Source organism: Pteropus alecto, unplaced genomic scaffold (assembly GCF_000325575.1).
Source record: "Pteropus alecto unplaced genomic scaffold, ASM32557v1 scaffold42, whole genome shotgun sequence".
In the NCBI taxonomy this organism is placed as follows: Eukaryota; Metazoa; Chordata; class Mammalia; order Chiroptera; family Pteropodidae; genus Pteropus; species Pteropus alecto.
The window spans coordinates 11,609,676-11,621,927 of record NW_006434825.1 but is presented as its reverse complement, the minus strand read 5'-3'; the positions used below and the strand labels follow the sequence as shown (position 1 = coordinate 11,621,927).

Below are 12,252 nucleotides of genomic sequence, written 5' to 3'. Positions count from 1 at the left end.
TGGACTGTACCACATGACCACATGTGTGTCCCTCTGCTCAAGTCCAGGCTCACCAAGTCACCCTTCAATTGCTACAGCATCCTAACATAGGTAAGGGCGTCCTCTAGAATGCAATATGACTACATCTAAAAAATGAAAAGGTGGATTCCTCACCATAATCTGATTTTCTGATAAGCATCTGACCCCTGATGATTTTGTTAGTATTTTGTCAGTACTTCCAAATCAGCTTTGAGTAACCAGACTAAACTTATTTTCAAAGCTGAGGACTAGACCATGAAACACAGTACCTACATCAAGGCACTCCCATCTTGGGAAGTCCTATCACAGGCCAGCTGCTTTTATCTAGTTACATGTTGCTTTTATAGTGTCTTCAAACTACCAAATATATCAAGTGCCTGAGTAGAAACTAAGAAGATGGTGAAAAGTGACTAAGTTACAACAGCAAAGAATATACTAAAACACAGATGCTTATAGGCCAGCTCCCACTTGATCATGCTCACTGGACAACCAACACATCAAATGAAAAACAAGAGTCATCATATAAAATGAGGTGGAGAATCTAGATAGAGAAAAGCCATTCTGTATGAAGAAACATGTGAAAGAAGTTTCGTTATTAGCCCTTAGAGCCAGGGGCCAACACTGAAAGTGCAAAGAGGCCTAAAGAGAGCTCCAGTGTGCAGGGAGTGTCTCTCCACTTTAGTGCCCAAGACCGGGCCACAGCCAACATAAAGCTAGCACTAGAATATTAGTATGACCTTTACTATGTATGGAATGCAAATTAATAAATGAATTGCTAGAATGGTGCCTTAAACTTTCCATTCTGAGATTATAAATTACTTATCTTCCTTCAGGTGAAACAACCAGAAACCATGGTTTTTACAAAGGCAGGATTTCACTTTTATTTCTAATGTTTTTCATCATAGTGCCTGGCAATTGTTGCCTGGAAGTTTTTGTTGTTGTTAAAACCTTAGCAATACAACAGTGATACTTTTAGGAAATATGACAGGTTAACTACCATAGATAATCTTTTTCTGGATCACCATCCTTATATAATTGGGGTTATTTTCCAATAAATTTTCTTTACATTTGCTTATAACTAAGCCTATGTGCCTACGAGACATCAAGATTACAAAAAGGATACCATAAGATAGAACAAAAATCTTTCTTAACTTCCCACTGGAACCAACCTGATACTTAAAACCCACGTTTTAACCTTTGCTATACTATAGTCCCCAACATTCTTATCCAGCACCTGTGTGTGTATTAAGGTGATTCCTCAGGAGGGTAACTGTTCTGAATGCCCTGCCACAGAGATGGCACTTGTGTGGTCTCTCGTCAGTATGACTTTTCATGTGACGATCCAAATTTGAACGCCGTGGACAAGTATAACTGCAAAGCTCACACTGGAATGTCTTCTTTACACCTATATGCAAAATAAAACACTTACTTGTTGTAGGGTTAAAAGTGTTAAGATTAATCTTAATCTTAAGTTTCTACAAATATATTTTATTAGTCTTTTACAAATAAACTCAACCTAAATCACATTGTCACATTATTTCACGCCACTAATATATTTTCTTCTTTCTCTTCAGGACTTAAAAGGTACTCCATCTGGAAAAAATTCATTCAGACTGGCTAAAAAAGGTAGTACCCACATCATGATCTTTAAAAAAGAAATCCGTTTTAATATAAAATAATCTGCATATGCACTGTTATGTGCTTTATTCCAAATTGGTTTTATGAGAGTATAATGGATAAATCATTTTACCTTTCTTCTTAATTTTTGTTGGTTTTGGAGGCTTCATGTTACCAACCACTTTCTCTGCATTAACCTCCGACAGCAGACCCTCCTGCTGTTCTTCCTCAAAATCATAGACAGATACATCCACATCTTTGCCCTCTTCTGTGTAACGCAGTTTGCTTTTTTTGGTTTTCTTTGTTTTTTTGGCTGGTGGCTGATAGTCTGGGTCTTTTTGCCAACTAGGATCTTCCTGAGGCGGAAGTTCCCCTTGCTCTAGTGTCTCTACCTCTCCATTGGCCCCCACTTTCACCACTTGAAACCCTTCAGGCAAAGGTAAGGTGTGACATATCATAGGTTCACTTTCTGCAAGGCCCTCTTTAGACACTTCATTCTCATAAGCCCCCTGAAGTTCATCTACCGAAGTGGTAGCAACAGGTACAGTCACAGGAACAGGTACTTGAACAAGCTGAAGTTCTCCTATGTTTATGGGCTGTTCCTCCATATTTACAACTTGCAAGGTTATGATCTGGGTATCGTCCACAGCAGCCTCTGCTTCTGGAGCGACTGTACCCTCCATTACTTCAGTCTTCATCTGAAGAAGGGTAGGATCCAGCTGTTCCATCATTACCATCTGTACACTGCTATTGACATCCTGGACCACCTCACCCCCATCAGTCTGGTTCTGGGGTAGGTGGCAAGCGTCTTCTTCCTGGCCCCCTTCCCGGCGTCTCTGGTAAGTCTTTCTCTCCTTTCCTTTAATGAAAGTTTCAGACTCCTCCACAATGGCTTCAACCGCCTCACCTTCCATTTCCCCTTCCTTTATTAAGGGAGAACACAGATTGTTATTTAAAATAAAGTTGTCTAAATGAAGATATATACATTTTCAAAAAAAAAAAAAAAATCCCTGATGAATTAGGCATCAATAGTTAATATTAGAAAAAGACATAACAGATATTACATCTCCTGAAGGAAGAACAAAACATCACCTCTAAAGCAGTCTTGCCAAACAAAACAAAAAAATCTGAAACTAATATAGCCTCGATCCAACTACCAATTAACAGGAAATTGGTGACAGAGGATGTTAAATTACACTACAGGGATGAAATTAGTGAAATCCAGACTGAAGGAAACTGTGCAGTATATCACAAGGAGAAAAAATTGGAAGGAAAGAGGGAGAACCTGCAGATAAGTGGTTCTCAACTTGGGGTGGGTGTGTGACTAGCAGCCAGTGGCAGAGGCTAGAGATGTTACTAAACATCCCGTAATGAACAAGTCAGTCCTCCACAACAAAGTATTACTGGGTCCCCAAACGTCAATAGTGCTAAGGTTGAGAAATCCTGATATAGACAAAAGACACTTAAAAGATACAGCAATCAATCACGATGTATAGATCTTCTTTGGATCCTGATTCAAACCAACAAATGATTAAATATATAACATAAGACAATCAGAGTCAATTCTGGATCTCTGATAATAAAGATTAACAAAACCAGTTTAAATGCTATACATTTCTTATAATTTTGTATAAAAACACTTACTGAGGCACTTGCTATTTCTACCTAAATTATAACTTAGAAAATATATTGTCATAGTGTTTTTTTCACTTTTGCTTGTAGCTACCACACAACACCATCTCCTGCGTCATACCATGAACTTGATATTTGTTATCTCTCTCCTCTATAAAGCCATGAGTTCCTTGAGGACAGGAACCATGTATAGCAAGTAGTTTTAACTCTTTCTTTAGCACTGTGATCAAGTTGGTAAGTACTCAATAAATACTAACTGAATATATAATAAACAGAAAAAAAAAAAATCAGTCAATTTATATAGTTTCTGGCTCTTAAGTCTTGTGAGTACTACGAGTACCCAGATACTTAAGTGTAAGATAGGTCTGAAAAATTATCTAATTGATAGCAATAATATGAGTTAACAAAAACTGCAAGGATATACAAGGCTAATTCAAAATTAAAATTTAAAGTGTTTTGTATTCTTGCCCTAGTCTCAAACAAAGCTTTTGCTACTTAAGCGGCATGTTTCTCCAGTTCTCTGGGCACCTTAACATTGTACCCATGCTAAGAGTCAGAGTAGGTTCTTAGTCCAAGAACCCCTGAAAGGCAGCACAAAGACCACAGAGGGTGGGCAAGGCCTGGTCCTGCATTAGAGTTACTGTCTAACAAAGAAGAAAATAGGTATAATGGCTTAAGGTAAAAGCTAGATTTGGAGAGCCCTACCTAATCAGGAGTGAGATCAAGATGCTTCATAAATGTGTATTTAAATGAAACCCTGAAACATGGGTGGCAGGATACTGAGAGGCAGAGTGATGTGTATTTTGCAGGGAAGGGGTTGTACCCTTACATATAATAAATATGAGGGAACTGATTATGAGAAAGAACAAAAGCTGGCTTAAAGCGTAGGACAGAGAAAAGGGTAAAAAGAGATAGGAGAAAGATGTGTTGGTTGTGGCCACTGTTTGGATGGTCTTATCTGACAAAATAGGAAGACTATACTGGTTGGCACTGGGAAACTGCATACTGCTTTCTGGGCAGGGGAAATTAAGATTTACTATATTCACAAAGAATAGTGCTTGATTTCCACAACAAAGTGTGTCTCTTTATCTGTAAAAGGGAGAGATGCATGATACATGTAATACCCCTCTGGCTTTCAAGGCCCCTCATTATCTAACTTCAGATAACCTATTCGAATTTATGACTTGTTGCTCTTTAGCCATTACTTTTCTCTGAATGTGTCTGCTGATAAAATAACCACACTATTTTGCATTTACATTTTTCTCAAAATGATCCATTTCCCCAGCTGGCTTGCGAAGTCACTGAGGGCAAAAGCCAGGCTTGAAGCAACCTACATTTCTGGACAGATTCAGCAAACCCCACCATCTGCACGGAAAAAAATCAAGGCTGATGGAAAACCTCGTGGGTTGCTGGACTGTCAGTCTGATTTGTTCTGCTATTACCCTCTTTCATTAATCCCTTGTTCTCAACAACCAAGAGGGAAATACTACAATGCTCAAGCAAAGGCCTCTTACTAGAAGTTTCATTAACATTAGGTCAAATATAACAAAATGCTACTGTACAAGGTGAGGGTCCAGGAACATTAAGAGTGCTTTATAATTTGACTATAAATAAAAAATGTCTGATCATTGATGTGCTACCATTTTTATTACAAGATTTTTTATATTTCTGATAATGAAAGACTACTTTAGGCATGATTCTAACTCTAATTACTTTTATGTAAGCAATACTGTTCACATGGATTATTCTTGGAGTAGGAATGCTCTACACTAGCACTATCCAACAGAAATATATATAGAAGTCACATGTGTAATTTAAAATTTTCTAGTAGCCATATTGAAAAAGTCAAAAGAAACAGGTGAAATTTTAGTAATCTATTTTATTTAACCCAATATGTCCAAATTATTATCATTTCAAAATATAACCAATATAAAAAGTTAGTGAGATAGTTTAATAGTCTTTTTCATTATAAGCCTTTGAAATCTGGTATATATTTTATACTTTATAACACACCTCAATTTGAACTAGTCACACTGTAGGTCTTCAACAGTCACATGTGGCTGGCTAGGGGCTACCATATTGGACAGCACAGATTTATACTTCTGTTGCTCAAAGTACGGTCTGAGAACCAGGAGCACTGGCATAAACTTGAAACTCGTTAGAAACACAGAAACTTTAGGCCCCCCACATGACCCATAGTTCCATTTACTAGATCCCGAAGTTGAGTTTATGTATCCAAGAAGTACTACTTTGTACTATTACTCTTCACACATTAAAAAAAAAAAAAGTTTTCCAGAACACAAAGGTCTCAAAATTAGTATCCCAGCAAAGATCCAACTCCAAATGTTGGAGTGAGGGAACAAAGAAAAAGCCCCATCCACCTTGTGACATTCTTGGGAAAAGTAACAAAGGACAAAGAACAAAAATTCACAAGCTGTAAATGCTAATGCTGGCTCTGCCAGAAAATCACTACCTAATCCCCAGGCTATTTAGATACATTCTCTGTAATAAAATTTATGGAGAAAAAAACAGGTAATCTCTGAGCTACGTGGGGTTGTACAGCATACAACAATTTGGAACACAGAAAAATCCATCTTGTCCATCTTGAGAACTTAAAATTGCTTGTAAATAACCAAGTCCAACCAAAAAGAGATCAGGAAATTATAAGCCGGGTAGAAAAGAATTAGTACAAAGAAGTATAAATTGAAACCAATAGTGTTGTCAGGGAGTTGAACTGAAAGAGTATTCTCTCTCACTGTGAACACATGGCATAAGGTCCATGAACATCTACATCTCCTCAGGGTCTTAGAGCAGTAGCTTCTATTTTTATAAAGAAAAATTAGACACAAAGTAAGCGAGCCATCTCTTTCTTCCATGCACTCCTTAGAAATCTCACTGCATTCCCTCAAGCTGTGGGTAACTTTACCTAACTTCCTCCAGAAGGGAGTCTCTCCTCGGAATCAATAACCTAATAAACTAGACAAGGTCTCTTTCCCCACTCCTTGGGGACTGTGTTCTCCCAGCTGTGTCACCACTCCCGCAACCCTCTTAGCTCTGACCTATCTCCACCATTCCGCTATGGACTCAGATCTGCCTCCTGCTTCCACTCAGTTTCTCTGAGACAGAGACAAAGAGAGAGACAGACAGACTCACTCTCAGATTCTCTGCCTCTTTCCTTGCTTGAGTCAGCCATGTTTTCTAAGTTTTGTAAAATCTTCTTGTGGATCAACACCCTAAAAGGAGGTTTACATTTACTTCCCGGACACAACTTTTTATTCCAGATTATCAAAGTATGTTAGTTTATTTGTAGAAATCTGAAAAATGAAGCACATAAAAATTTTATTAAAAGTTGTTCATAATTTCTATACCTAATAACCAAGCACACTCTGGTGTTGTCTCAGTGCTTCCCTCTTATGGATATATATTTTTTATGTAGATACTATATTATACATATAATTTGCATACATTTGTATATGGCTCTGCTCTCCTATTTTAAGAAATTGTCCTCGCCAAAAAGGACTCCACTCCCTCCTTAGCTCTCTGTGGTCCTTCTATTTGGTCCACAAGCACCACTCACCAAGAACCACACCACTAACACGAAGGCCTTCTCCTCATCCTCAACCTCAAGTTTCTCTGGCATCTAACAGTACAAAACTCATATTCCTCCTTCAACAGCCTCTTTTCTCTCTTGGCTCCTGCCTTTCTTAGATCTCCTCCCTTGCCTCTGAGAGCTCTGCTCTGTAGCCTTTCTCTGTAGCCTTTTTTACTTCAGCTATCTCTACACAGAGGTCTTTCAAATCCACACATGCATCTCAGTTTTACTGCCTAAAGGATGTCTCTATGTGGATGTTTGTCTGTCATCTTTGACTCGATGGCATTGGATGAGGAATAAAGAAACCTGAACTCTAGTACCTAATCTATTACTAATCAACCAAATGAACTTGCCAAAGCAGGTTAGTCCTCTGAGCCGCAGTATCACACATAAAATGGAACTCCGAAGACCAGATCCTTCCTGTATTTTCTATCATCTTGGTGAAAAAGTGAAGCTTAGGAATACATTTTTTTAATCATTCGAGTTCTGGGTAGAAGGTGAGCAGGAGAAGGTTCCTTCAGACTAAAGCAGGGTGATCCTTGCATCAGGGGATGAGAGGGTTGGAAGAGAGGAAAACTAGCCCCAAAACACTTCCCTGCCTGCTGACTGGTCGAGTGGGAGGATGCAGAGGTCTAGCCTCCAACGCAGAGGACTCTGAGGTCCGCTCATGCTCCTAGACCACTAGTGTGGCCTGCATCCTTGGGGAGCCTGCTTGATCAGCCCTGTCTTCTTGCTTCAGCCTGTTCTCTGCCAGCTCTATGTTGCTCAAATCTTTCCCATCTTAAAACTCCCCTTAACTCCACCTGACCATTTAGCATCTGTCATCTCTCTATTCCCTCCATGCTCAACCCTACACTTGCTGTCTCCATTCCTTTATTTCTCTTCCAAGCCTCAGTTCACCAATCTGGTTTCTGTTCCTTAATACTCTGAATTCCTCTGAGGCCAGCAAATCCAAGACACTTTTCTATCCTTATCTGACTTGACCTCTCTGTGGAATTCAGCATTCTCTTCCAGGCTTCATCTCAGAATTATGCCAAACTATCAGATTATTTGGTATACCTGAATCACATGGCCTTATCCTCTACAGAACTGCTTTCACCAAGTTTTGTTTTGGCATTATGCCCTTGGTTTACACTAAAAGATACGGGGGAGAAATTTCATTTGGGGTTACATGCTTGGAAAAGCTTTTCTTCAACTAAGGAATTTTTTCTTTTCATTGTTAAGACCTATGTAATAGGATTGTGTTACTATTTTTTTAGTTGGTCACACATTGAACCATTTTTTCCCTCTCAAACTGTGTAGTAATAACTTTCTATTCTAATTGGTATTTTCTGGAGTTTTGACTTCATGTAATTTATTATTTGTATTTTCTATACATTTCTTTAAATTCCTTTTCAAACAAGGTGGGCTATAAATAAACATGAAATTGTATACAGTATACATAAATATATAGACAATAGGAAATACAGAAAAAATGACAAAGTTATACCATTCTTAAACATAACAAAATAAAAATAACCTCCACCCAAAATATGCAGACCTATCTGAAGATTACAAAACTCTTCCAGGAGGCATAAAAGACCTCACTAAATAGAGACAAACATTGTAAAGATGTTAATTCTTTCTATTTTATATAAAGTAATTAAAAAAAATCTGTCTGAAAAACAATCAAGATATTGACTATAACAATAAAATTTTTAAAAAATGAAGGTAACCTTTCATTTCCAAACGCATTACAAAGCCACAATAATACAGTATAGTACTGTCACTATCACAGACAACTTAAACATGAGAATTCAGAACAACTTCCTAGCATATAAAAAGTTGTCATTTTAAATTAGGGGCAAAAGAGGATTATTACATAAAAGGTACCAAAAAAACTGTTTAGAAAACACTGTGTTATATCTTTAATCCATCAGGAATATATTGTTGTCTATGAGACAGACATTAATGACCAAACCAAACAAAAAACAATAAAACCCAAAACCTTAAAAAAAAAAAGATATAGGTGAATAGCCTTTGATTTCAGAATGAGAAAGGTTCTGTGCTTAGATGCATAGGTAATAGAAGCCAGAGGAAATTGCTAAGATTTTGACCACCTTAAAGTTAAAAAAACAACAACTTATATATATAACAAAGGATTAATATCCTTACTATATAAGTAATTTAAAAATTTATAAGAAAAAGACGAACAGCAAAAGAGAACACTGGGCAAAGGACACAAATAGATAACTCAAGAAATACAAATGGCAGATGAATTAAAAAAACACAACTGAATCTCCTTAACACTAAAAGAAATGCAAATTAAAATAATGTGATGGTATTTTACCTATTAAATACTGTTTACTGCTAAGCCTGTTTTAAAGGATAATCCCCAATGTTGGTCATGGTGCAGTGAAATCAGCAAGGGAACTGGTGATATGAATGGGGTATTTTAAAAATATTCTAATTGTAATCCAGTAATCTCACTTCAGACCTTATGCCCAGAAATAATCCGAGATGAATACCAAGATTACAAGAACATTATCAATCAAAATGAATGATACGGCTACAAAATAGAATATTATACAGACATTACAAATCACGTTTTAATGTAATACTCAGCATGAGGAAAATACTTGTTCCATATTTTAGAAGGAATACAAAATAATAATAAAAAAAGGAGAAGCAGAATGGAATAGTCATTAAGAACTTAGGCAAAAAAATAAAAAAGAGAGAGAGAGAGCTTAGGCTTTTCAGTTAGAGACCTGCATCCCAATTCTGGTTCTTCTATTTACTACCAGTGTGATCTAGAGTGAGATATGCCACCTCTCTGTGCCTCTATTTCCTTTTCTACAAAACAGAGATAATAATGGTATGCACTTTGGAGTCTGTCATAAAGATTAAATAAAACAAATCATGCGTGCACGCACAGAACCTAGCTGCTATGCTCCTCCATTTCCTTATAGGGCACCCCAGGAAGCAATGAATACGTGTTAGGTGAACAAATATAGGACATTTCAGTTTCCTAGACTCAATCACAAGCCCTAGATAAACATTCCCCACAAAAATGACTTATTTGATAAACTACTGAATTTCTGTAGGATGAGGGCAGCAACCAGTTGATAGAACCAGCTGACTGACCCAAAGCAGGGATGAAAGAGGAAATGAAGAGCCCAAAAGGAACAGAACAGCCTCCCAAGCTGGTCTCTCTTACTAGTCTGTCCAGCATATCACTGCCAGACTAACTCTTCCTGAAATGAGGTGAGAAAAATGCATAATGACTGAGGCTTACTGAATCAATGCCAAGTTCTTCAGCTTTACTCCCAGAGCTCTGTACAATTTGTTCCCATCCTTTCTACACATCCAACCTTACCTTTTAGGCATCTTCCACACAAGACATACTATCTTGTCCCCTCTCAGCTCAAGCCATCCCCTAAATCAGTCTTCTCAACCTTGACCAGTGCAGATGGACCTCAAGTTTTTTTTTTTTTTTTTTTTCCCCACTGTAGTATATTGTTCTATGTCTGGGTCTTTCCTCCAAATAGACTATTATCTTAACAATAAAGGCAGGAACTATGTTATGTCTTTTACTTCTGTATCCTCTATAGCAATGAATACAAAACAGTAAACAGAAGACATTCAATATTGGTGACACTGTCAAACAAAATATGTACAAATGGTTCCTGTACATGACAAGAGCAGGAAGGGAACATAGAAAAACAAAACACTGTTTCCACTGCTATGTGGAAGCTTAACTATATGAGTGTATTTTTATTAATAAGTTTGTATTTTTATTAATAAGTTTTCAGAGGAAAATAAAAAATCCTAACGGAATTATAGGTCAAATTTTTTAAAAAATCTTGTCATGTAAAAATAAAAGCTAATTGTGAATATACTAATTTTCGAAGACATTAAGACAGTAATTTGTCACCATTTATATAGCTATATAGCAAATATGTCAGGTATTTCCCAGAGAAAAACAACCAAAATAACCTTTAATATTTACCACTGCAGAGTTTAGTCATTTGGGGATATTGGTTATTATAAAATATACATGTACTAAGAATAATACATGTGTACTGAGAATAAGATAGTAGAGAAGGACAATTTCCAGGAGTATTTTATAAACAAAACCACAACTTTTTAAATATACTATTAAAAACCCCAACTTATTTATGGAGCAGATCAGAAATCTGTCTACACTCTTGGGAAGAAATAGTACCCCCAAGTCCCCAGAAGCTTCCATAACCCCAGCCATTCTGAAACAATCTAACATGAAGGTCACCTAACAACTCGCCTGATTCAGACTGCTCAATACAAAACCATTAGACATCATTAGAAGGCAGAGAGAAGAGGAGATACCCTGTAGCTTTCTCTTTTCCAGAGTTTTAAATTAGAAGAATGTATTACCCAGAAGACTGAAAAACCTAGTTCAGCACTGACTGTAGGGAACATTAAGTGCCATTATGAAAGGGGAAAAAAGGAATTAAAGATAATCAGTTTCTTCTTAGAATGAAAGGAAATCCTAAGAGAATTTTATTAGACAGAGGCATTAGTAAAAAAGAATAAAAATTATTACCCTTCTGGAACAAATGTTAAGTTTAAAAAGTCAAATAAAATAATTATTTTACTCTATGTCTGAAAATATATACACCATCATCTTAAGAGCTTAAAAGACAGCAAAACAAAATATCATGACCATTAATAGCTGTGAATGAGTACCAGGAAACTTGCAGACTACAATAAAGAATGGGGAGGAGCTGGGTGGAAAGGATGACTCAGTCTGAGAAGCAGAAAAATATTAGTGACCATTTATTTCAGAGTGATAGGAAACAGAAGTAGCCTTTATCTAAAGTAGTACTCACCTAACTCAGTCACATATACAACCCCATTTCCCTGTTCTGTGCCATTAATTTTAAAAAGAACATTTGGGGCAATTTTTTTTTTAAAGAATTAAAAGGGAAATAAAATAGCTCTTAAGTTAAAAAAAGTTAAGAGCATTCCACTTTTTTGTTGTTGTTATTCAGCCCCTTCTCCCTAATTGTTAATATTAAAAGGTAGTCAAAACAATTATCCTAACAGCTACTTGAAAAAAAATATTTAAGGAGCTTTGAATCTAGGAAATACACCCTAATAAAATATTTGTAATGGCAACACAGTGAAACTACCACAGAAAGAGGTGAAAGAGTTCTTTTGCAGGAGGGCTTCAAAGAGAGGAAGAGCTAAAGCTAGACATTCATTCAAGGGTAAAATGAACTCTGCTAGGCAGACTACAGTAGAGAGCAGCATCCTAGCAGAGAAAACAGTATATGGAAAAAACTTATTAGAGGAATTACACAAATTTTGTGCAAAAATATTCAATGTAACTGAGTGGAAATGTACTAAACCACCTCAAATTTGTTATTGTATCC

General features: G+C 36.8%; 1 protein-coding gene across 4 annotated transcripts in view; it reads right to left on the bottom strand.

Annotated features, from left to right (window-relative positions):
- Positions 1-12,252, bottom strand: part of CTCF (CCCTC-binding factor) — a 37,012-nt gene that overhangs the window by 15,050 nt on the left and 9,710 nt on the right. For 3 of the 4 annotated variants that reach the window (XM_006909764.3, XM_006909763.3, XM_006909765.3), the window contains 2 exons: positions 1,769-2,558; positions 1,253-1,423 (listed from right to left, as the gene is read on the bottom strand). In XM_006909764.3, the coding sequence (XP_006909826.1) occupies positions 1,253-1,423; positions 1,769-2,549 (952 nt within the window). In that variant the 5' untranslated portion in view covers positions 2,550-2,558. Of the gene's footprint in view, positions 1-1,252; positions 1,424-1,768; positions 2,559-6,420; positions 6,582-12,252 lie in introns of all 4 variants that reach the window. The other variant, XM_015587702.2, reaches the window with a different exon arrangement.